We start from the raw sequence: 26,682 nt of genomic DNA on the forward strand, positions 1-26,682 counted from the left end.
AGGATGGATATAAGATTGGCTTGATAGCATTCTTCAAGTCAATTTTTGTCTGCACTTTCCTCTGTGCATTTTAGTTGTAGGCCTTCATCCTCCACTGTCCCGCAAAAGTGCAGAACCCTTTTCGTTGCTGCAAAGAGCGTGTTAAATGCCAGAACAGAACAGAAACTTGTGGCAATGTGAGGGACCTGTGTTTAGGCATCATTGACTCTTGTAATAATCTGCAAGGCTTGCAGATGTCTGCCCATGTGCAGAAGTAACCTTCTTAAGCTTTGGATGGGATGTGCTTGAGAAGAGATCTTGTGCTAGAGAGTTAATGGTGGGTAGCAACAACCTCTGCTCCAGTGTTTCCATATGTACATTTTATGTAGGGAAGGGAGTTGGTGCTCACCTCGTTGGTGCTGAGACATGACTGTCCCACGTATCTCTTCAGTGTAGAGCTGCTATTCACATGCTAGGCCGTAAATTCATCAGTGTCAGTGTAGCAGGGAACTTAACTTTGAGATTGCTCACACTGAGTTTTTTTTCTTGTCCTCTGTTTATAAAGGCTTTGATCCTACAACCATTCAGATATTTTTGACAAAGAGATTTTCTGCTGTTGCAAGGTCCTATGACAAAGCCATGTTCTTGAGCTTTCCTTCTTCTTATGATACTTTCCACTCTTTGTGGATCTTCCCATTTGCCCTGAGCCTGAGGTGATAAGACATGTTTACAGAAGCTTATAAAAAGGCTGTCACAGGGCTCTCTCAAGACTGCACATTTACTGTGTGGCTGTCTGCAGTTGCAGACCCAGTAACTGAAATGATCTTTCGTGGCCCTGCTTGCCTCTGGGCTCTGCAGTGATTGCTGTAGTGTAAACAGCTCGTTTAAATCATATGTCCTACTGCATCACCCACTTGTGTTTGTTCATCTCTGCCATTGACTAGTCCTCAACCTCAAGCTGTCTTTGCCTGATGAAAGACTTCTGTTTGCAGTTTTTCAAGGGGAATACTTTATTTATACCCTGTGAAATGTTTGCCATTTGAAAGCAACAGTTGAGTGATCCAAGAATTCTTCCTTAAATCCTATTTTGTGATGAAAACAGACTTTTAAATTTCACTTTCTGTAATGTAAAATCATAATCTAGATCTCAGCAAAGCTGCTAAAGTCATTGCTGAAAATTGCTCAGTATGAATAAAGTTTATGAGAATGTTTTTTCAAAGGGGCAGATTTTTGGTTTCAATTCAAATGTGTGGTTCTGCATTCAGTATTTGTGTGTTTGCTTTCTTCTCCCAGGCCTCCATTTACTCCCCTTTTAAGCCTGCCCTGAAAAGAAACAGCTAACACTGTAATATGCTGTGCAATACAATACAATGTGTTTCTTGCTCATCTGAAAGACACTTGGTCAGCAGCAATTGCTTCAGACCCAAGGGTCGGAGTGTATCTGTGAATGGCCAAAGAGTGAGAAAATTTATCAGTGTCGAAATTATTTGCTTAAGGAACTAAAAAGGGCCATTTTTTTTTTTTTCCTCACAAGGAGAGGTGCAAGTAAGTTGGTAGTCAGGACAATGCCAGATTCCCCTGGCAGCAGAAAATATGGCCTGTGCCAAGTATAGCCTGAATTTTTGGATACATGTCAAATGGCACTGTTTCTGTGAAAGCTGAAGTTAAATCACAGTGGAATCCAAAACATGAATTGCAATTTCAGCTTGTGAGCTCTCTCCAATCTCTTCTCCTGTAGGTTGGCACAGCAAGATATATGGCCCCTGAGGTTTTGGAGTCCAGGATGAACCTGGAGAACATGGAGTCCTTCAAACAAACAGATGTGTACTCCATGGCTTTGGTCCTCTGGGAAATGACATCTCGCTGTAACGCTGTTGGAGGTAAGTGCCATCTGTTTTCTTCTCTCTAAAAGTATGTTGAGACAGACATGCTCTCATGGTTGTCTGGGGAGAGGGCGATTCTTTTTCCCTATCATAAGGTTTTCTAGTGTATCTGGATGCTGTAAATTAACAGTCCTTCAGTAGAGAGAGATTCACATGTGCATGAGCAGGCTTGAACACCAAGCACTGAGCGCACGAGTAAATTGATCCTCAGCTGGTGTAAGGATAAGTTTGCTGTTAGGTAGGTCACTTCTAAAGATTATTAAATCTGGTTTCCCTATGACATCTTGGGCAGCCATGGATTGACTCAGTCTGGTTGATCTCATTCAAAATAATTGGAAACATAAGTCAATTTGAAATATTAACCTGAAGAAGTGATAACTGCTTCCCATTTACTTTCATGGAATGTTAATTCTCAAACCTAGTAAGGGCCAGTTAAGTGTCACATTTACGGATTGGTAATTTCCGTAAGAGGCATCATAGTGGGATGGAAAGTTTCCTGTTTTCCCAAAGTCACCAGCTGCTGCACATCATGCTTTGTGATTTTGCAAGAGATCATCCATATGAGAAATCAAGGGATGTTTGCAGTATAAAGTGTAGTAAAAAAATAAAAATTATTTGAACTGTCAGAACAGCTCCATGAAAAGCTGCTATGCTTGTTCATATTCAGAATTTCTTCTGAAACAAACCCTCAACTTCTGCTTTACCTAAAGTTGACCCAAAATTCCCAGGGTGCAACACTGGTGTGTGCTAGAAATCAGAAAAATTGCTGTTTGGAGATCTACAATATATATTACCATTGAAGTTTTTCTTCAGGAACTAAAATAAGACAAAGTTGCATGTCAAATTCTTCAGCCTTCTGCAATTGTCTAAGAGTTATTCTAAAAAACATTGCTGCACAGATCAGGGCTCACACAGGCAGTCTAAGGAGCGGGGCTGCAAAAGGTAACACTAATGTGGATATTATAGTAGATATGCAACAGTGATTTGATTTGTTATCCTTCTTCCAAAACCACAGAGGCTCCCTTTTCATTGGACTTGGCACGGTTCCCCCTTGAAGGGCTGCCATAGACACAGAGACAGGACAGTCTTGCAGGCTAGAGCACTGTGCTATGAGGAACACAGTGTACAGGAGGGAAACCAATGTCCCAGGGGAAGATGTGCATAGCTGCTCCTTGTTTCTCTACCAGCATCTGTGGGATACCATAAGGGAGGTCTCTGAAGCCACTCTGCGCAGTGACTGTGTGGCTGCATCACAATGTCCATGTGCAGGAGGGAGAAATTGCCTCCATCTCAGTCTCCTGCTCTGTCTGACCAGCACTTGGTCTTGCTGGGTGGGCCGTATTGTGGGCAACAGATTTGCCCCTGTTTGGACCCTGCCAGGAAAGCTACAAAGTGAGTATGTGTGCTGAATGTGCTAGCATAAAAGCATGAAAAGAACACCAAATTCTTTTCTAGTCAAACATTTAAGGGTAAAACATTTACTGCTTCAGGAACTGAACCTCAGTTTGACATATTACAAGGCAAACCTGTCCATATTTAATGGATCATGGCCGTGCCTGTTTCTAAGTGCATTGGCACAACCTCAGCCTTTCATTAGCACTTTTGTAAATGTGGCAGAGGAGATTTAAAACCTGAAAAAAAGGAATGTGCCCTGTCTCATGATCGGTCTGTTTCTTGCATTTAGGAGCTCACCTGATTAGTATAAATATGAGCTGTTCACTGTGGAGTCTTTCATCTTTGATGATGCCTGAGTCCCTTCCTGTTCGGATTTGCTGAGTAGGGCAAAATGAGGGATTGCAGCAAAAGCAAACCTTATTGCTGCTGTTCTCAGAAGGCAACTGCTAAAAGAGGATATAAAGGGAGTTTCATGAGGAAGGAAAATCACCAGCATGTTTAGCTAGAAGAGATTGACCCCTTATAACCTTGAGAAGAAGAGCTGAAGTCATTTCAGTACAGGGAAATATTTCTCTGGCCCGGCATCCCCTTTCAAGTGATGCTTAACCCCCACCCACATCCTGGTTTTCCCTATTCATTTCATCTCTCAGTCATTCTCATCTCCAGAAACATATTTCTTTAATTTTATTTCCCTATTTCAGTCATCTTTCCTGAGGTGAGGTCCCCAGCAAAACCCCAGGAGCACTATGGCAGATCTGTAGGGGTTGGAACTTGCTCTCAGCATCTCTGGCTAAGGCAGTAAAACACAACTCCCAGGATGTAGATCCCTTAACTTGTCACTGGTACTGAGCTGCAACAGCAGTGCACTATTACTCTCATTTCCTTCTCAGATTATCCCCTGGTTTGAGCAGTCTGGTTATCTTTGCAGCCAGCTGGTGAAATACCCTTACAGTGATTCATGACTACAGCTCCCACTCTGCTTTCCTTCTCCATCTGTCACTTGTGAGACTCCCTCCTCTCCTCGCAGCCTTCCTGAGGAGCTGCCTCTGCTCACGCAAACCCCTCTTTTACTCCTAGACTGTTTGGCAATGAGAAAAATGTCTTTGCATGTGAGGCAGAGTAGGCTGACCTGATTGCAGACAGCCTTTTCAAAGGAGCCTTAAAGATCTAGGCTCTGTCTTTGCAGGGCAGGCTTGGCTGTGGTGTCAGCTCAGGGCAGTTTTGAGGGCCAGAGTGGGGAGTCTTAGCCAAGACAACGGCAGTAGCAACTTTATTTAGGGAGGGAAGCATGCGAGGAAGGAGGGCTAATTGCCATTCAGCCACACAGAGGTACAGGGACTTATTTCTTTTTCAAAGGGAGCTCTCGGGATTCATTTGTCAGCGTGCAGGTGTTCGGTGAGTGTGGGAGGGATGCAGGCAGGTCCTTTCACTACAGACGCTTTGTCAAACACAGCCTCCACGCTATGCCAGGCCTCTTCAGTCAGCAGCCTTTTAAACAAAAATACCCGGCAGCACAACCCGTACTGTGAACTGCTGTAGTAAATAAGCAGGTGGGGATTGGCTTTTGTGAAAGGCCACGCTGTTCATTGTTACTTTGTTGTGCTAAATGTGGAGAAGCAGAAATGGGGCACAAGGGAAAGGGAGACAGAGGCAAAGATCGAGGTTGACTGATTTTTCACCAGAGTGTAATTTAAGAGGCATATTTAGAAACTCAGCAATACTACTTTGGGGAGAACTTCAACTGCTCCATGCTGCTGTTAACTTGGTATTTCATTCAGCACAACAGCTGCGCACCAGATGCTGCACATTGCAAGAAATATAATTTTCATCTCAACCACTTGCTTTCAGAGTGACACAGCTTTGGTGACTGAGACAAGTGTAATTTCTCTGACAGCCTCCTAGAAAGAAAAGAAAACCATCTGGTTTGAATTGCAACTGCTATGGGTGAGGGACTGTTGGGGGTGGCAGGGGAGAAGGAGGGGAAAGGGAACTTTTGGATACATGGGTTTGGTGAAGAGGGAGAAGAGAAAGCCCTCAGAAAATGGCGATGTTGCTCGAGCAGTGCTGTACTGCCTGGAGTGGTGGCTGGCTTCAGAGCTGCAGAGCTTTGTTTAAAATGTCAGCCTTGCTTTACCAGAGCTGTGTTTCATGTGACTGAAATCAGGAGTAACCTTATGCTTACTCGGAAAGAGTCAGCCAAGAGTCACAATTTGACAACTACACATTTGTGCATGCTGTACCTCATGAAATGCTCAGCTTCCATCACACTGACGTGGAGCGGTGACGTTCCTGGCAGCAGGGAGCAATCAGATGGCCCATGCAGCAGGGCTGTGCCTGCACAGTGGGCCCTGAGGTGGCTGGGGGCTGATTTAAATTTCTCCTTCTGTGAAGCAGAGCTCAATCAGGACATGTCTGCACGGCACTGGCTTGTAGCGGCAAACAACCCTGCTTGGTAGATCCACACAGGGCAGTGTCACACCAAGACAGGCACCCCTGTCCTGGAAATTCTCCAGTGTCATCACAGTGCTCCATGTAAGGTAGCAAGTGCTGTCCTTCAACAAGCCCATGTGGCAGTGGATAAGGTCACTGCACCACACCCCATGCTGAGCACTGATGTGCTCTGTGTTTGCCACTTTCCCACCTCAGGATTCACTGCACATTGACTGAGCAGCCCCTAAGCTTACACTGATGGCAGGGCTTGTGCACTCCCAAATCTTTAGAAGGGTGTCTTTGTCTTTGTTCATCAGATGTGAAGGAGGAGGTATGTGTGCACAATGAGTTCACTCATCCCAATGCATCCTTCCCTCGACAGGGAAACCTAGGGAAATTTATGAAGCATTCAACAGCATCTTAAACTTGGCCATGAAATGTATTTTGAGCCTCTGCTTTGGGCATTATTTTCCCTTTATGCAACTAGTGCAAGTTAGCAGGTTCACTACCCAAATTCCTCTAGCATGAAGAAAACACTATCTGAAGGACTCTTACCTGTGTTTGCATGACCTGCACAGTAGCTCCACCATCAATTGATGTATCCCTTCTTCCCTCTCATAAGCTCTAAAAAAAGGGGCATTTCAAAGGAATCTAGAAGTTCCCAAACACAAGCTCGCTGCTGTGGACTGTGCCTCACAGTTGACTTCTGCTGGACTTTCACCTCACTCCTGCTTTGATCCTGCAAATAAAACATCATCCAACATGAGAAGTTGTCCCACAGAAATCAGTAAGACAGAAACCATAAGGGAGTGTCAACAGGGTTTGTTGTATGCTCTTCTGACCCAAAGAGAATTTCACTGCAGAAAGCTTAGAGTAGAAAAAGACTACAAGTAGCCAAATTTTCCAAGCTTTCATCACACAGAACAAATAGATTTTCAGTAATGTCTCTGTTTGGGGCTAAAAATCCTATCCCAGCCATTCTGAAAACTATAGCTAGGCCATTGTCAAAAGAAACTAGAGGTACAGCAGTTAGTAGTGCAAGTCAGCTTTCAACCATAAAGATTAAATGCTGGAGGTTCAAGTTGAAGGAGGTCTGCCTTTTTGAATGCTAAATGTTCTATAGTTCATGGTTCCTGATGTATTTATGGTGCTTCATCCAGTTGTCATTTTTGGTGCCCAACTGGACTAAAACCAATGAAAAGAAACATATAAGGCATGATAAATAGAATCAGCATCTGTATACAGCCACACACAGGCATCTAGCCACAAACATCTTAACCTACCTCAAATTGACATCTGTTACATCTACTGCAGCACGTAAACATGATGCATGAATAACACCAGCTATTACTGCAAAATGTGTCTGACACTTGAGATTCCACAGCATTAGGATGACTTACTGCATGAGGATTTAGTGGGCTTTTTTTTTTTTACTTTCCAAGGGAGAGAGAAGCATGGTAATAAATAGCAAGGAGATGCCGCATGCTTTTCAAACCGAGGGAAGACATGACTATATTGGTAGGAAGTCATTACAGTGAATTGGCATCTGGCCTAAATTTCTCATTCTTTACCATAAACAAAAACAAAGCAACAATAAAAAATTCAAACCTGAAAAGCTTATTCAATATTTTTTTTATTTGGAAGAGAAATGCTCATAACTTACAAACAATTTCTCAAACAGAAAAAATGTATTATGAACCTATCAATTGCCAGGAAGAATTTTCCCTTCTGCGTGTACCATCTCATTATCTTGAGCAACCTTGAGATTAAATTAGCAAGAGGGAACAACAAGAGTACCAGCTTCCCTCTGTTGGACATTGAGACCCTTCTGACTCCTCACCCTGCAAGATCGCAGAGCCTTGGCTGGTGTCCATGACCACTGCCACAACTGAACCATGACTGATGGAGGTGGTGCAGGAAATGGCCATCTAGGTCGTGTGATTTAAATTCTCCCAGTGAACTTTAGTATTTTGTTAGCTTTGAACATATAGGTATGTGCAGTATAATCATTGTACATCCACTGCATGCTAACCCAGGTCTGACTAGCAACATGGCAGCTTCCCATTTCTAGGGCTAGAGTCTTATAAATTTAATTTGGCTGAGTCAAATCAGACTCAGATTATTGTGGGTGAAACTGGTTTGCATTCTTGCACAGGAAAGAGAGTGAAGCAGACTTTGGCCCTCGGGTCTTAGAAGATGGGACTTTTGTTTCTGGACTATAGCCGTTCTCCAAAGCATCTTGTGGAAAGTGGCCAGCAGCAAATGGCTAGGGAGAAGGAAGAAGAGCTCTGCAGGAGGCATCTGTGGGGTGATCTGCTGCACTGCATACAGTTGTTTGCAGCTGAATCTCTAAATGCAGAGCATTTGAAGCACAAGGTTTCCTATCCCTTCCAAAATATTTGTTATTGTAACTTGGCTATTCTTTTTCAGCATTAGCCTGATAAAGTCTTCATCTCATGGCCATCACATGCAAGTGAGATCTACAGCCTGACTTCAAGGCTTTGGAGAAAAATCCAAAGATAGTTGTCTTCAATACTACCTTGTTTTTATCCTGAGACATGACAGAAGGATCTGACCTGTATTATCTTGATCCTTCGTTATTTTCAGTAGCGTATCATATGACCCCATCCTTACCTTTCTCTCCCAAAGTAAACAAACCCAAGTGTTAGAAGTTCTTCCCATTTCTTCTGGGCCTTTAATCCTTATTCACATTTCTCAGCACTTTTTAGCCCTTTAGGGGAGTGAGCAACACTGGGCACTGCAGATGAACTTGGTTGTAGCATCATGCAGCAGTGATTTGTCTCTCTGCTCATTTGTCTCTGTTCACACATCATCTGGGCATTCACATGCATTCTCCAGACTGCTTTGTAGATTATACTTCAGTTTTTCTTGCCCTCAATTAATTCCTAGAAAGAAATAAGAGGCAGCAGAACAGGCCAACTTCATAAATCTTTATCTGATAGCAGCAAGTCATTAGGCCTGTGAGTAAAGTCTCCATCTGTTCCCAGAGAAACCACAGCATTTTGTACACTGTGTCAGCATCTACTATAATATTTCCGCTCTCAGAGATTTCTTGAGTTTTCTCCAAAGGTCCCATATGTCTGCCTCTTCCTTTCTCTCTCCAAAGAAAAGCAAAGAAAATATGCAAGATGCAAACAAAAACTAGAGTGGCAGCAGCCCCTTCAGAAAGCTGTGCCCCTGTATCACAGGCCAAAACTGATCCATTTTGGGAAGGAAATCTAAAATAAGAACAGACTACTACTTTCTACAAAAGAATGCAGCTTAGGAGTAAACAAGGGCAGTATGGCAGCTTCCAGCATTGCTCCTTAACTGTATCTTTGCCCTTTCCAAGCAACTGTTTTGTCGTAGCAATCCACACATTCACATCTACCATGACCTAGATAGATTTCAGTTTATGTTTCACCTGATAAGTGTGTGTGGACTCCAGGAGAGCTAAGGGTGACCAACTGTTTAAAAGCTTGGCTCATGCAAAACTCACCTTAAACCTCCTGTGCGTCGTTTTACCTCAGCAGAGATTGAAAGGCTCACAAACCATTATAGATTACTCTGCTTCTTGGACTGCTGCTAATATTATTATGTACTAAAGGGTTTAAATGAGAATTGTTTTGTTGGCTAGGAAACAAAAGGGGAGGGAGGGAGTGTGTGTGAGAAACACATTTGAAACATTTTTGAAAATGCCAACAGGCTTTGCTTTGTTTGGAGCTGGTCAAGCAGAACGGTGGCAGCAAGCAGCTAATCAGTAGCTCCTACTCCTCAGAGAACAACCAGCTTCCTTCACTCCTGGCACCAGCACAGCCCATCTAAATACCCTGTGTTTGCTTCTTTCCCAGAAGTGAAAGAGTACGAGCCCCCATTCGGCTCCAAAGTGCGAGAACACCCTTGTGTGGAAAGCATGAAGGACAACGTCCTGAGAGACAGAGGGCGACCCGAGATCCCCAGCTCCTGGCTTAACCATCAGGTAAGAGCACCACACGTGGGTGGTGCGAGCTGCACTGTACATTTAGCTGCTGCCTGAAGCCTGAGCCTTACCTGCCCAACAGGCTGCACCTCTCTCTGCGTGGAGAGGTCTATCGCACACGGAGAAACTGCATCACAGAGTGGCACTGGTGCTGATGTGGTTCAGGCACCACAGTTCTCTGCATCATGCCCACCCCAATGCCCTGGTATTCCCGCTACACACCAGTGTAATCTAAAAGCAATCAAAACAGAAACACTGGAAGCCTGAGATCCAAAAATCATCCAGAGAGGCACAGAATATTTAGGCCCTTAAAGCACACTGTGGGTAGGCTTTGAAAGGGCAAAGAAAACAACTTCACACGTGGGCCTCTGTTGGAGGCAGAATGGGAGCTTCAGACAAAATTTTTTAGAGAAGACCTCCTGTTGAGCCATGAGGTACAGAAAGGATCCCCTTGCTTTCTAAATTCCTTCTCAGAGAAGTGTCTAGGTATGGCTGGGTTCAGTCTTAGCCCCAGATTTTGTCAACAATTTACATTTTAAGGATTACATAGGTGCAATTGAACCATTATACAACTCTGTCCCACATGATTAAGGTTGCCAAACCAGATATAAAAATATAAATTATTTATTATGATAATGACTAGACAAAAAGGTCTTAGAGTTATGTACTACGCAGTGTAGGAGCTGTAACTACTCGTATAGTGTGCACTATGAAGCGATATTAAAGCAATCATATTAAAGCAACTGTACTAAAGGCAGCAAAACCAATTACTAACTTAAGATTGATGTCAGCCACCCATGCCAACAACCTTAGGCAAATCTCTTCCACTCAGCCTCGAGGAGGAACCTTGAGGGCATTGGAGTAGCTTGAGGCATTGGACTCCTCAAGGGAGTCATGTTAGAAGATGCTGTTGTTGAAAAGTGGGACTGGGCTTACATAATATAAAGCAATTGACTGTCAGTCAGATGTCTCCAGGCCAGCTCAGTCAGCTCAGCAGCTTTAGATAAGTTATTAGTAGTATCACTGGTTTGTTCCTTTGTTGGGCAGTTCACTAGGTCTACCACATCTTCACCTCACTATCAAGATGTTTAACTTTGAGTCAGGCTGGTTTCAGCATTATTCAACACCAAAAGCAGCATGATGCCCTTCTCCATTCACCACTGGTAGCTTTGCAAACAGGGCACTGTTCAATTTGTTTTACCCCATTTCCAGGGAGACCATCCTACTGCAGAGGATCTTCAGCAGAGAAAGCAAATCTGAGGACTTTACCATGGAAACCAGTCGTAGTTGTATCCCAGCTGTTGACAGGTTTAATGAAATAGGAAATTAGTCTTCAGCAAGCCAGTCTGGTTTTATTCAGGTTGTGCATTAGCAGTCCATTTCCCTTGCATATCACAAAGCACTTTGTCAGCTTCCTCCATTCATGAGCACCACGGTTGCACTTCCTAGGCAGTAGTAGATTTTTCAGTAGAGGAAACTGAATGGAAACAAGCCAAACACATGCATTTCTTCACCTTTGCTCTCAGTAGTTTTATCAGTAGAGATAAAATGTGAATCATATTAGAGAAGTGAGGCTTGGTCATTCCACTTCTAATGAAATACACTGAGTGGTCTTTAGTGACAAAAGGAAAGTATCACAAACTTTTATAAAAGCTCAGAAAACCAAGAATATCCTCTATTTCCTTCAGGAGCAATGTAACACTCCCTTTTTAATTTCATTTGGGAAGTTAAAATCAGTCTGACAGCTACTTAAAAAAGACCAAATGAGTGGCTAAAATCAATCATCTTTCCTACCAGGAACACCTGCTACCTGATGATTATGGCAGAATGCAGCCCATTCCTGGACTGCAGGAACTTGCTCCTTATGTACTCAGCAGTGAGGAGTAAGGCTATTGAGGAGGGGCTTTTAACGAGGGAAGAAAGTTGAATTTTGAGGGACACCTGGATATCTGATACTGCCTGGATATCTGATACTACCAGCACTAAAAGCCCTTGATAGCAAGGCTGAGTGTGCGGAGAGTTGCAGCTCGAGGTAGTGGGGTAGAGCTGTAGGATACACTGTGGATTTAATCACCTCTGGGTTTGTAAAGCAAGTAAAATGATCATGGATTTGGACCTAGGTGTCCTGCATTTGACTTCAGAGGTTTCTTCCCTCTATAAAACCCACATCTCAAACTGCCCCCAGCACAGAGCACCAACTGGGAGGGCCATGCACTTGTGCGTATGTGTCACCAGAATGGGCACAGCTGGCCCCAACAGGGTTCACCTAGGAGTCTAAGGAAGGAGATGCCTGATAACATGCTTAGAGGACATTTAATGAAAGTGGATTTAATTCCCTTTGCCTGAATCCCTTCAGTGTTTCACATTGTGCTAAGATGCAGTGATGCATCAGTTTCCACAGTGCTGTGACAGTTTGCAGCAGCTGAGGATCTGCTTTGAACTCCATAGAAGTTGTTCTTACTGTAATGGCTCTTCCATATTCATTTCCTTCCTCTGCAGTTGTGTTTTTGTAATGAACTCATTATTCATCATGATAAAAATTCTGGAATGGATTTACATATTACAATTACCCCACACCCCCCTTAATGAGATTTGTTGCACTATTGATTTCAAGTTAATGTTTAATATTTAATTTCATTTACTGCTTGTAATTTCAATGCCAGCAGAAAACTAATGTTATTTGTATACAGACAGTAACATTCTGCTATTAGCATTGACATCAGTCAGCATCACCAATTAGGTAAATTATACAACTAATGCAGTGTTGTGAAATGTTATTTTTTTTTAAATAAGTTTAAGATAAATCCCACTTAATGGGCTTTTAGTATCATAAAGCAAAACACAGTTTCCTGGCAAATATTTCATGTTTATAAAATTCATTACAGAGATGCAACTTGTTTTTTGCTCCTGAAAACATTTGCATTGGAATTGAAATGAAGGTTAAGCAGTTACAACTGTGAGTGATGTGCTTAAGTGTTCATGGCACTGTGACCCATATTCGCACATAGATTTAGGTAGTCTACGAGGAATTCATAAAGAGCTGATGTACAGCCCAATATTGCTGGCAATCAGAATTTTGTTTGAAAAACCCAAGCAGAATTCAGACATGCAGAGGCATGGGTTTTGCAGGAGGTCATATTATCCAAGAATTTTGATCATATTTATTAAACAAAAAGCCCTGTTTGATCCTATATCACTAGTCTGAAGCATCGTTGTTCTTGTTATATCAGACTACATGCCCAGAAATGACAGTTCCAGCTGAAGTGCTGAAAATATTGTAGTAGGGTTTCTTAAAAAAAATAAAAACAAAAAGAAAACAACACCCCCATGACAGAAGCAGCAGAAAGAACCCCCAGCACAGGCATCAAATAACCCCCAAAATTCTGAGGGCACTGAAGCAGCTCTCTGAGAGAGGCTTTGCTGGTGGCTGGCCCCTCACGGCCGCTGTCTCTGTGCTTCCTGCAGGGCATCCAGATGGTGTGTGAGACGCTCATCGAGTGCTGGGACCACGACCCCGAGGCCCGGCTGACGGCGCAGTGCGTGGCCGAGCGCTTCAGTGAGCTCAGGCACCACGACAGGCTCTCGGGAAGGAGCTGCTCGGAGGAGAAGATTCCCGAGGACGGCTCCGTGACCACCGCGAAGTAGCGCGTGCCCGAGAGCTCCGGGACGGAGGGAAGTCGCTCCTAGACGTGTTCACCTTGGCAAAGGGAGAAGTCTTGATCAGTGCCTTGACTTGCTTCCTGGAGGACTGAGGCTGTCACTACTCCCTTTAGGCTCCAGCTCTGGACAGGGAGATGTATTCTGGGAATTACAAGCTGGGGAATAGCAGTCGTACCCTAGCACTGGCGGCCAGCATCATGTCGTAGGAGGAGCTATACATGGTAGCACTTCCTCAGGAAAAGGATTTGAAAATAGCCAATAACATTATGCACTTTATTAATGCCTGTATATAACTATGAAATTGCTATTTTTATATATATATATACATATATATATATAAAAAATGTGTGTGTATGTATATATATATATATATGTATCTATATATCTATGAACAGCCATGTCCTGGGAAAAGAAAAGTTATTAAAAGAAAGTGCTTCCAGGAAATTACCAGTACATTAGAAATCCCACCCCTTAGGGAAGGAGCCTGGGGGGACTGGTATAGCACCACACCAGCAATTGTGCACTAAGCATTCTGCCAAAAAGTAGGAATAATATGCAATAAGAAGATGAATTTCAAAGCATGTGCTGTGACCACCGGGCTGTTATCCTGCTGTTCACAGTAGCAGGAGCAATCTCACAGCAGACAGGCCGAGTTGAATTTGCAGTTGTACTTGCATGGTCCTCTCTGCAGCACATTGTGGAAAATTCAGGAACGCCTTTTCCCTCTCATCTTGACCCCAAAGTCCTCAAAGTGTTCCAGAACAGGCATGTGAGGAGGTTTGGTCCTTCCCACATGTTGTTTTGTTATCAAGTTCATTAATGTTGTATGTTAATTGCTTGAATTCGTGCTGCTTGCAAACAGGTTGCAAAATATCAGCAGGATCCGTTTTCCCCTCCTCCCATCCCCACCCCCAAACCATACAGAACAGGACAGGGCCAGCAACAATCCAAGCAGATGTTTTATATTTGCTGTGCATTCTGAGTGTGGGCAGTCCTATTATTTTCCCCGTCTTTTACTTTGATTGTGTTGCTATAAGAACAAACTTTCTTTTTTCCCCCTGTACAGTGTGTCTAATTGCTAGGCAAACCCCAGTGTGATTGTTCCACACTTTCTAAAGTAAGAGGCAACAGCTGTTGCCTTTATTTTTGCAAAAAAACCTTGGAGGTGAGGGAAAGCTCCATAGCAATAGGTTAATGGCATATCGTGCCCTCAGCATTGCTTGCATTTAGAGCTGCCTCAGCAAGTCAGCAATTCACAGAATTAAAAAAAAAAAAAAAACCCAAAAACAAAAACAAAGAAAGACTTTTTCAACAGGATCTTTCAGACTTTGCTTGCATTCTTTCAGTTCCCCAAAATGCTTGAGACAGTTGACATCACATTGGGCCTATATGCATGACAGCAATGTGTTTAAGAAGTGCTAAAAATTTTATCTTTAGGTGGTTTACAGTGATTTATCCACTTTTCTCTTCCTCATGTCAGCAGGCCTTGCAATTTAGAAATTTACCAGCACAAACCAATCCTGGACACATGTATCTGGTGTGGTTTAATAAACACGTTTGACAGATAAACATCAATATTCCTCTCAAAAATGTTGCCATGCAAGTCAATAAGAATCATGCTTATTCAAATAGGAGTTAAGATTTATGATGGCAAATACTTTATTTGAAATGGTTAAATGGTTTTGTAACTGCTTTTTTTTTTTTTTTTTTTTTTTTCATTTTAACCAAACTGCTCAGAGATGTTAAAACAGAGTGGGGCAAAACCTCCACACCTACAGGGGAACTTAGAGGATACTATGGCATTTTTTTTAGGGATGGAATGTTGTAAATTCACAGGGCCACAGGCAGAGGTAGGAGATGTGGGTGGGGAGTGCACCCAGGCAGGTGGAAGGGTCTCGGCCCATTTCTCTTCCTCCATCCACACAGAAGGTCAAGGAATGGCAACCAGTAGTTCCTGACAGTACTGACATTTTTATGGGGTTTTTTAACACTACATGTAAAGGAAAATTTTTATTCTTTTAAGGAATACTTCACCTGTACATCATGTATGAAATAGGAATGTGAGCAATATATACTCTTGTATATCAAAAGTTTCAAACACTTAACTTGCTTTGTAAACTGTTTTGAGGGGGTTTTCGTCTTGTTTTGTTTTGTACAAATCAAATGTTTATTGGAGCAAATAAAATAACACCAACTCAAGTTCATCTGTGGAGCATCCAGGATAGGGAGAGGGCTCTTCCTAAAATGAACCATATCCTAAAATGATTCAAGTCCATTTCTTCCCACCAGGGGCCTGAATGTCACTCTCAGTTTGTGCAGTGTGCTTTGCTAATGACTCCTTCCCCTAGTCTCCACCCTGCCCTTCAGCAGAACAGCACTAGCAGATGGCCAAACTTGCTGGCCCCATGGCCCCTGCACTGTTACACCTCCACTAGTCTCAAAGGAAGGGGGGGAGAAAGGGCTTACAGCTGGTGCTTTCCTACTTCAGGCTTGCTCAGGTCTCAGTGTGGATGTGACTCTTACAGACATGGTTTAGTCATGGACTGGGCAGTTTTGGGTTAGCAGTCGGACTCCGTGATCTTAAAGGTCTTTCCTGCCTAATGGATTCTGTGGTTCTATGACAAGGCCAGAGTTAGACCTCAGTCATTTTGGTGCTGATATTCAGGTGAGCCAGAAGACAGCCCACTAAATCTGTGTCACTGAGAAGTGTGTGATTAATGTGCTTGTGCCTTACAGCTACTGCTCTCCACAAAGAGCTTTCACCTTTTTAAGGTGATACCCCTCCCGTGGAAGGCATGCAGAACACAGATTTTAAAAAAATGAGCAAGATACCTCCCTCTGCCCTCTTCAAACTGTCTTGAATGTTACTTGGGTTGAATCTAAGCCTTTGCACAGGATGCCATCCATCAGGGTCTGATACTGGCATCTGAGATGTTCCAGACTTCACCATTTTTTTCATGGATTGTATTTTCATGCCAAAACCTCCACTGGCCCTCACACTTGGCTGCACTGACTATCTCCTTATGAACCTTCAAGTGTGGATACCTCAAAGAGGAATCCACATTGTCTTCATTCATGAGTCAAGCAAAATCACAGAATAACTGAGGCTGGCAGGGGCACCTGAGTCTGTTCTGTGCTTGTTTGTCATCTGGTCCAGGGTCATGTTCCAAACAGGCACCTTAATTCAGGTTGCTCAAAGCCTGGTTGAATTTTGAGCATGTCAGGGGTTTCATAGCATGTCAGTGATTTCACAGTCTCTCTGGGCACTCAGTGCTCTGAACAGAGCAACACACACAGGCAGTGTCAGGTGCACAAAGGAGAGTGGCCACATCAAGTCTAAAACTGGCAAAACAAGGGCTTTGTGAAAGAGGCCTTGCCTAGGTACCCCTCAAGCAGCCAGCCCCAGGTGAACAGCTCCTCCTTCAAGCCAGCTGCCCTCTGCCAAGTACAAGAACAGCTCTCAGCTTCCCGACAGGATGCAAAGGCTCACTGCCCACACCTCTGTGGTTTCCAGCAGTGCCCTGCTGAGCCTTGGCAAGCCAAGCATCCCTGTGGCTGGCCCTAGCATGTGCCAGTGCTCTGGTGGCGGTGGCCAGCCCTCAGCAGTCCCCACCACTGGCCACATACGGGCAAAGACCTTCAGGCCCCAACATCCTGTTTATGCTGGCTCAGAGTCTGAGTCCTTTTGGCAAAACACAGCAAGCAAGTGTTGCAAATGCCTTTTAAAAATGTAGCAGGCAAAATTCCACAGATCTTTTAGTCTCGAAGTACACGATATCCTTGAAATAAAGTATACTTTATATACTTCTAATTTTTTTTTTTTCCAGTTAAGGTTTTGCCCACCTTTCTTATCCTAGATATTATATTGTACATCCTACTGTGAGCAGCTCTTAATTAGTGTGTCGGTCCGCATTTTATCACCAGGGTGCACAGCAAGGAGGCTCCAGCTGTGCAGTGCAGAAAGCAGTCCTTGGCTTTACTGCTGAACCTTGCAGTGGTCTCTACTGGATAAGGAAGTTTCCCAGTGCAGCCTGCCTGTGTCACCAGTTCACATAATTTCCAGCACAGTGGGGATTTCACCCCCTTCTAGGGTATTCCAAATTGCTACTGGAATAGACATGAATGATAAAAGAAGGAAAAAATAATGACCCAGCTTCTGAGGAGAAAAAAAAAGAAATAGAAATGCATTACGACATCGTTATTCTGAGTGCACCTGGAAACAAACTGGGCCACATGTAGAGCACCTGCAATATTGTCCTCTTGTCAAGCCAGCTGTACTGGGGCCCAAGGGCTTCCTTTGCTCCCAGAGGAACATTGATTAATTTATTTCCCCATCCTTATTTCTTTCTCTCTCTACTCCTTGCTTTTTGTTTTTTATTTTTTGGCATTGTGTTTTTAATAAAATTCTGCCCGTGGCAATTTTTCCCTCTGGCCACAAAGAAGATGGAGTGAGTTCAGTTCCAGACTGTCTGCCTGTTCCTGAATGCAGTTTGGCTGCCTTCATGCTGCTTATTACTTGGCAAACACTCCTGCAAGTCGGTGCACACCATGTGTGTGTTGAGAAGGCTCTTGCTGTGTGCAGGGATGGCAAAAATTCGTCTCAGCCTGGGTCAATATAAGTGATGCACCTCATGACAGGATTTTGGTCCTTGGTTGTTTTTTTTTTTTCTTTCAGACACCTGTGTCCTACTGGGTTACATTTCCCAGCACGACCCACAAGAATCAGTTGGCCTGAGTTCATGGTGCCCCAGCCTGGTGGTCTGGACCCCATTTCCTCTCCATGCCTCGACCTACTGGCTGCTCTCACCTATTTTGGACCTTTGGATGATGAATGGTGTTGCTCCTGGGCAGAAAGCTGGAGACAGTCAGTGGTTTGTTGAAATACAGCCAAATTGTGAGTCTCCTGAGAGGACCATGCCCAGGAAATAGATTTAAAATTCTTGACTAATGAATGCTTTGTGCACCATCTAATTACTTCATGAAGAGGCAAAGGCCAAAGGCAGCTCATAAATTATTTGTTGTGAATTATTTGCTCAGCTGTAATGGTGATAAAACAATCTCTTCAGATAGTTTCATTTCTGTAACTAAACTCTTAAAAAGATTAGACAGTCACCTGATCAAGTTTGGCATGATTAAACCCTCACAGCTAAGATGTCTCTCTCGCAAAGACGTTGCCATGTGAAACCAGGGAGAGCAAAGATCCCTGGCATTCCTTCCCAGGCTGACCCTGTTCTTTGTCACAGGGGGGAGCACTCACAGCTGAAAACGCTTGTTTTCTTTCTCTGCTGCAGCAAGGATTTTCTGTGGAAGAAAAAACAAAAAGCAATTCACCTTGCTCTTTGTTCTTTCATCCATGGCCTCAAGCCCAGGCTGCCAGCAGTACCTCCCAACCACTCCTCTTCCCCAGCACCTTCAGATGCCCAGCAAGGGCTGCACAGTGACCTCCCTCTCCCCCAGGTTTTGGATCATGGTGCTGGTCTTCCTCTCATGAAAACTCCCCTCTGTGTTTGTGTTTCAGAAATAAAACCTGCAGCAGATATTGCATGACCTCCCAAAGGGCACCTCCCCGTTGTTTCTGATCAGTCTGGGGCTGTGCCCTTCCTCCTGCAGCCCTCTATGCCCCCCAGCCTCATCTTTACCCCAGCAGAGACCATCCTGACCACCAGGGTCTGTCCTCCAGAAACAGCACCTGAGCAAGCAAGCCCCCTGCATACACCTGTTTAACACACTGCCCCTTGGCTCTCTCAGGGCAGAAATGATACAAAGGAAGCAAAGCCCAAGAGAGCCACACATCAGATGTGTATCTAACAGGCTTGCATGGACATGGTGATCAGGTTTCCAGCCAGGTTTGCTGTCTTTCTGCTCCCATGAGTGGCTGCACGAGGCTCCCTGGACCACAGTTGTCTTCTCTTTCTGAAGGAGCAGACAACCACATAATCTGCTCCTGGTACCGCTGGGGTGAAGCTTCCATCAGTTTGTAATACACATGAGCAACTTGCACTAGGCCCCCCCAACCTCACCCTCGACTCACAACCTCCTCCACACGAATCCCAGGTGTTGAGCCAGGATGAAAACAGTCCTACAACGCTTCCAGCCCTGCTGGAGCAGGGATTTCTGTATTTTACAGCTCAGCCACCTGCCAGTGTAACATAAGGCTCTCTGAAACGTCCCAGTTTTTACCGAGTGCTTCAGCCACCAGCTGGCAGTGTGTGGGGCATAGGCAAGTGCTTTATTTTGGATGAACCGAACCAGCTTGAGATGCAGGACCTGCTATCAGAGCTGTATGCTGAGCTACAGAAATGGAACTTCCCCACCTCAATAAAGCCTGTGTCACACAAAAAGCTCCAGAAATAGATTCCTTGCTGTTAAAAAAATGCCAGGGTCTTCATGATTCAACCTTTCAGGAGACCATTTAAGGTTATAAATTTTTTTTACAGAATCTATTGATTGCATCTAATTCCTGATTTTGCTTGAAGGTGAAAACTGTCTTTCTAGTTCTCAAACTGAAGGCAGTATAAACTTCTCCTCAGATAAACATCTGTCTGTGGCTGCAAATGTTCAGCTCTTAAGGCTGGGCTTTATCTGACTTCCTTACACATGCTCTGCACTCACTGATCAAGGCTGTCTATGCTATGACTACTCAGTAAGAAAGGATTTGAAAGATATCCATATTAAATTGGAATAGATTGTTTGGCAACATATAAGAAATGCTTCCCCAGAACCAGAAGTGCTGAGGGTTGTTGCTTCAGTGATTGAGATGGAAACACAAGGTCTGTTCTGGGGTCTCTCAGAGCATTCTCATGTGACTTTTTGAGAATCATTTAAAGTAAAGTACTATTTTTTGAAAGAGCAAGGCTTTTTGTATGCCTAGAATGACAAAAACCAGTGTTTCATCTTTGATCCAACAAAACTGAAATAAAGGCTGTCAGGGAAAGGATCCAATGAAAGAAAACACAAAGCCCATCTGCTCAAAACTGCTGCCACCAAGGAGAATTTGCAGCACATGGGTTAGCAGACAGCATATTCAGGAGCAGACTGTCAATAAGACAGGCACTAAGCAAGTTAAAAATAATAACTGCTGATACTTGAATCCAGACATTTCTGGAAAGATGAGGTTTCCTCCTTTCATCAAATAAAGTCAAACTACTGATTCTCTTCAACAAAAATACTTGCTTCCATAAGCCATCTGGTGCTTCTGGAGGCAGAAGAAAATAGGCTACACTTTTAATTAGCTAAAAAAATTAAGACAAGACATAAATCTCATACCAAGACTTTTAATTTTACAGTTAGTAAGTCCTGTACAATTCCATACAGACTCATTCATGTACTTTGGCCACCACCCCTTTTGCTCATCTAATCTCCATGTGAGCAGCAGGAGCAGTGTTTCTGTGACATGAGATCACTGACACTTCAGCCCCAACACTGAGGAAGAGTTTGCAAAAGCAACTTGCAGGGGATTGTGTAACAGGACAAAAGTTCTTCACCCAGAGTCTAGGGGCTGAGCACTGGAACAGGCTCCCCAAGAAAGTGGTCACAGCACCAAGCCTGACAGGACTCAAGTGTTTGGACAATGCTCTCAGGCACATGTTGTGACTCTTGGGGCTCTCCTGTGCAGAGCCAGGAGTTGGACTTGATGGTCCTGATGGGTCCCTTCCAACTCAGCTTATTCTGTTATTCTATGACTCCAGGTATTTCTTGTAATGCTTAGAATGCCATAGTGGAATGCTCCTATGTTTTGAGCATAAGGACATCTCCCATTAAGCAGCAGGTTGTTTAGCTTGTGTACATCTGGAAAGGACATGTAAGCCTTACTAAATAAGGAGGATGGGGGGAACCACCATAATTTCATTTTAATGTAAGAATGTTAACACTAATTTTCTTGAAATAATTTCTGGGACAGTTGCTTTAAGAACCTCACCTTATGAAAGCTGTAGGAAATGGAAGAAAGAATTTAAATTAACTTGTTTCAACATTTCTCAATTGTTTAGGTTAATCACAGTAAACCAAACAGGATCCAGCCATACTTAAACACAGCCTTTGCCCAAGTATAAACTGTTTACTCTAGCCATGACACACAACCAGACAAAATTAATTCCTGATCTGGGGAAGAGTCTAATTTGCTTTTATTAGGTCTAGATGAAAACATTTTGGCAGAATAAGGTTTGCTTTTCAATGTGAAAGAGTCTCAAAATGTCCTGAGAGCAAGCAGTCTCACCATCCCCACCACATCCACAGCTTGGCCCAAATGTGGCTCCTGTGGCCAGTTTGGAGCAGGGCTGTGCAGGGAGCCAGGGGCAGCCTAAGCATGAGCAGCAAATGGTCCCAGAGCTGAAGCCTGGAGAGGAGAAGCCTGCTCTACGTGCTTTCATGGGTGTACTTTGGGACCATCCCTTCGCTTCACCAGCACTGCTCAAGCCAGTAGATTTGACTTCATCAATTTGACTTCTCGTGTCCATGGATTGCAGGCAGGTTTTCAGCCCTGACAGCGTGCCTTGCCCACCAACACATGGAGAGTGCTCACGAAATAACTTAAAGACTGGTTTTTCTATCCTTTAGGAGCCTTCACATTAATACTAACAATATAAAGTATTCAGCTCAAAAATACAAGCAAGAAATACAATGGATTTTTACAAAAACCTTTTGCCTTTCAAGTTTCCAATGTGCATTTTGACAATGCTTGCTGAGGCCTGATTGCCATGTGTGATGGCTAGACTGGAACTCTGTATATTTGCACTACTTGTCCTGATGCTCAAAATCAATCCTATTAGCTTTTAGAAGAGATGGAAATTTTTTCATGGACAAATGCATGGAATAAACTTTGGCTACAGGGTCAGAGAGGTCAAATACTGATGTTCATGTTTTTCATCTCCTTTTCCTTATGCACGACCAACGCATTAGCAATAGGAATGTATGAATATTATGAGTGAATGTCTTCTCTTTACCATCATAGCAACACACTTCCTGCTTGAGCCACATATCTTGTCAATCATAAAATTATTAACCTGAGGACATGTGCTGGGTTTGGCTGAGGTAATTTTCCTCACAGTGGCCTGTATGGAGCTGTGTTTTGGAGTTGTGCTGATCACAGGGTTGATAATATGGAGATGTGTTTGTTGTTGCTGAGCAGGGCTTGCACAGAGCCAAGGCCTTTTCTGCTTCCCAGATTGCCATATTGGCTGGGAATTTGGGAGTGCAGTTTGGGAGGTTGAGAGGAGACACAGCTGGGACAGGTGACCCAGACTGACCAAAGGGATATTCCAGATTAGGACATCATGCTCAGTTTATAACATAGGGGGATAAGGAAGAAGCGGGAGACATTTGGAGTGATGGTGTTTGTCTTTTTAAGTCACTATTACATGTGATGGGGCCCTGCTTTCCTGGGGATGGCTGAACAGCTGCCTGCCCGTGGGAAGCAGTGAATTAATTCCTTGTTTTGCTTTGTGTGTGTGTTCAGCTTTCGCTTTCCCTATTAAACTGTCCTGGCTTGATGCTGGCTGGATGCCAGGCACCCACCAGAGCTGCTCTATCACTCCCCTTGTCAGCTGGACAGGGGAGAGAGAATACAGTGAAAGGTTCGAGTTGAGATAAGGACCAGGAGAAACCATTCATCAATTATCATCACAGGCAAAAGAGACTTGAATTGGGGAAATTAACTTAATTTATTACTAATAAAAATCAGAGCAGCATAATGAGAAGTAAACCAAATCTTAAGACACCTTCTACGCCTCTCTCCTTCACAGGATTTACCTAATCCCCCACAGTGGCTCAGGGAGACAGGGAGTAGGGGTTACAGTCAGTTCACCACAGGTTGTTCCTGCCATTGCTCAGGGAGAGAAGTCCTTCCCCTGCTCCAGCTTGAGTCCTTCCCATGGGCTGCAGTTCTTCACAAACTGCTCCAGCATGAGTCCCATCCATGGTGTGCAGAATTGCATTTTTAAATGACTGCTTTAATTGTCTTCCAGTAGTAATTAAAATGAAATCATTGGTATTGTGAGCTGCATGTTGTGCTTCCATTAAGACAGTAATTATGGGGAAAGAGCTCTTAATTGGGAAGGGAAATAGCTTTTTTTTTTTTAATGCCCTACCTCCTACATGATTGTCTCATCAGGTTCAACACTCTGAGTTCAGAGCAACAACTTTGTCCTCCAGTTCTTAAGAAACGTAGCAAACTAAATGCAGAGGGTATGCTTTATGAAGAAAAACATTAACAAAAAAAAAAAAAAAAAAAAAAAACAACACACAGAAAATGAAACCCACCAGGAAGAATTTAAAAAGAGAAAAGCATCTGGAAAGGTCAAACTGTGTTGCACTTGTTTGGCTATATTATTCTTTACCTACAATCAGACAACAAAAGATTAATTTTCAAAATAGCACAGGATAGCAAGAAGGTGAAGAATGCTTAGTGTATTTATTGTTTCAGCCTGACTGATCTAGGTGAAATGCATTCCCACAATCTCATACCTAGCCATGCTTCTCTTTGACTACTCTGACTTTCCTGCGTAAAATGAGAGCACATGTCTGGCTCCAAATCCAGATGCAAGTCCCAACTACATCGTGACTCTGTACCAAGGCAAGATTCCAGTGTTCCCTCATTTTCCCCTTTCCATGTTCTTGCTTTCCCATGGAGTCAGCAGCCAGGCACATGGCCTCAATAGGCTTTCCTGCACCTGCTAGCTTCAGCCCCATCCACATCCAACCTGAGGTTCAACCACTTCAGGAACAAATTCTCCAAGTTGCAACATGCCCCCAGATGTGCAGCTGCATGTCTTGCCCCCACGTTGTCCAAGGGGCAGAACTGGCACTTGTCATTTGAAAGGGTGCAAGAGGAGCTGGAGAACCCATTCAGCCCCTTGTATCTCAGATAATTACAAGGGGTAGGAAGAATCAAACTATTTATAGACAACTGGAAATCAATGAGAGAAGACTAGGAGACAACATGGATTTAGGCAGCATTTAAATATGGTTCCACAGCTATGGTTAAACAGCGACTCTTCCTATCCCATTGTTTTAAGAAATAGCCTAGGTGATGGACAAAAATATCAGCTTATTAAATCTGCAAACTGCATCATGCTGGGAGAGGCTGCAATTGTGCTGCAGGACAGACAGAATGACAATTCAAATTGTTCTTGGCAGATTAAATAAATATTTTGAGAAAACATTATTCTCTTTAGTGGAAACACTTACTAAAGACTAATTAAATGTACAGATCTAATGGGGAAAAGCTGCTTAGAGCAGTTGGCCAAAGAAGCTCTAATGCCCAGGGAGGATAACAAACCTGGTAAGAATCAATCATGTCTTGCTGTTACAAAAGAAGGTGAACATCATACTGTGATGGATGAACAGCAGTGGCTGCTGAGAGATGTACAGAGTGATCCGGCCACTCTTTTAAAACCTGGTAAGGTTCCATAGCACTGCTCTGTCTTGTTTTGGATAGAATAGTCAGATGATTTTAAAACATGGCCTCTGAGGAAACATGAGAGCAATTACTGCAATGCAGGACTAGACAAGAAGAAAATTAAGGGTTAATAAGATTAGAATCTTTGTAGATGTAGAAAACACAAAGGGGGAAAATACTTGTTGGCCGTAATCATGGCAGTTATCAAGGACATAAGAAAAAATCTGAAACATCCATTACAAAAACCTCAAGGGAAGGCTGCAGATTTTCCAGAATTTTTGGTCATGATTTATAGACTAGAAAAAGGTTGAACACTAGTTCCCTGATATCACTGATCCTGTTTCAGGATGGAGGTCATAGTTTCTCAATGAGATCTTGAGATCTTTTCCTGCCGCAGAAGTTCCAGGGCTGTGTTCAATCAATGCCTCCAAATGTCTGAGTTCAGAGTGGCCAAGAAGCTGGAAATTTTGTTCTGTGGGAAATTGCAAAATGTTCTGGAGCATGGGGGCAGGACATCCTCTTTTGCAACTCCCTATAGAACATTGATATTTCTCACAGAAAGGAAAATATAAAAAAACCCTGACACTTGGATAGCTTCAGAATAAAGGTCCTGCACTATTCTGGACTGGTGCAGACTCATCTGGAGTTTTGGGTGCAGTTTTGGGCACCACAATGTAAAGACATTAATCGATTAGAGAGTGTCCAAAGGAGAGCCATAAGGATGTTGAAGGGTTTGTAGGGGAAGCCTGGTGAAGAGTGGCTGAGGTCACTTGGTCTGTTCAGACTAGAGAAGAGGAGAGTGAGCAGAGATCTCATTGTGGTCTTCAGCATCCTCAAGAGAAAAGGGGAGGGGCAGCTACAGATCTCTTCACTCTCATGACCTGGGATGGAACACAAGGGAACAGCATGAAGCTGGCTCAGGAGAGGTTTAGGTCAGATGTCAGGAAAAGGTGTTTCACCCAGAGGGTGGCTGAGCACTGGAACAGGCTCCTCAGAGAAGTAGTCACAGCACCAAGCCTGGCAGAGTGCAAGAAGTGTTTGGACAATGCTCTGAGGTACATGGTGTGACACTTGGGGTGTCCTGTGAAGGTCCAGGAGCTGGACTTGAGGATCCTGATGACCCTTCCAACTCAGCTTATTCTATGATTCTGTGATAAAATCAAGCCTGGAGTCTGAGCATTCTGGAGCTATACAACTTAAAAATGGTTTATACACTCCTGAACTCCTTTTCTTACCTTGGTAAAAGCAAGGATAAGGATTTACTGCTTGGCTGGGGGGTTCAGAATCAGGGAACTGAATTTTTCACGTTGAATTCATGTTGCCATGAATTCTCCATTGTTCATCTTGGATGCCTCAAATACACCAGCGTCATAATGGGTTACACAGCATGGAAACACATTCTGGTCACTACCTAGGCAGGATAAAAAACAAATAATCACAGGTCTGCATATTTTTCCCCAAAGTCCATCAAAATTCAATGTTTTTAAAGGAGACTGCCAAAATCAAAGCAACATTTTCTGACAATTCATTTTTGCCAAAAAAAAAAAAAATCCCAAGATCTTTCAATTCCATCCCCTCCTCTGCCACATGTGAGAGGTCCAGGAGTGCTCTTTGGAAAAGACCTCCTGGGTGTGGTAAAAGTGGGTTGCCAGAGGATACACCAGTAGATGGAGCACACGACTCTGCAGAGCTATCCTTTGGCTCTGCAGCACCAGTTAATATTTCCACTGTTCACTGCTCGCAGCCTGAGGTACAACAGAGCTGGACCAGGCACTGAGCCTGCTGCCCAGCCCGAGTTACCTTGCTGCTGTTCTCCAGATGAGAGGCTAGGTCTGCTTTGATGACCACTGAATTTCTTGGCTGGATGACTTTATTTACATGTCATTTAGGCTTAATTCATGACTGCTTTAACACTGCTTTTTATGCCATCATTATACTTGTCTTCATAATTTTCTGCTTTG

The 26,682-nt window shown here is 43.5% G+C and overlaps 1 protein-coding gene across 1 annotated transcript in view; it reads left to right on the forward strand.

Annotated features, from left to right (window-relative positions):
* TGFBR2 (transforming growth factor beta receptor 2) overlaps window positions 1-15,525 on the forward strand; it is a 60,500-nt gene extending 44,975 nt beyond the window's left edge. The window contains exons 5-7 of the mRNA XM_059846800.1: window positions 1,718-1,859; window positions 9,539-9,666; window positions 13,132-15,525. Coding sequence (XP_059702783.1) covers window positions 1,718-1,859; window positions 9,539-9,666; window positions 13,132-13,311 — 450 coding nt within the window. The 3' untranslated portion in view covers window positions 13,312-15,525. The remainder of the gene's footprint in view (window positions 1-1,717; window positions 1,860-9,538; window positions 9,667-13,131) is intronic.
* Window positions 15,526-26,682: the final 11,157 nt, after the last annotated feature.

The sequence above is a fragment of the Haemorhous mexicanus genome, chromosome 1 (assembly GCF_027477595.1).
Source record: "Haemorhous mexicanus isolate bHaeMex1 chromosome 1, bHaeMex1.pri, whole genome shotgun sequence".
In the NCBI taxonomy this organism is placed as follows: Eukaryota; Metazoa; Chordata; class Aves; order Passeriformes; family Fringillidae; genus Haemorhous; species Haemorhous mexicanus.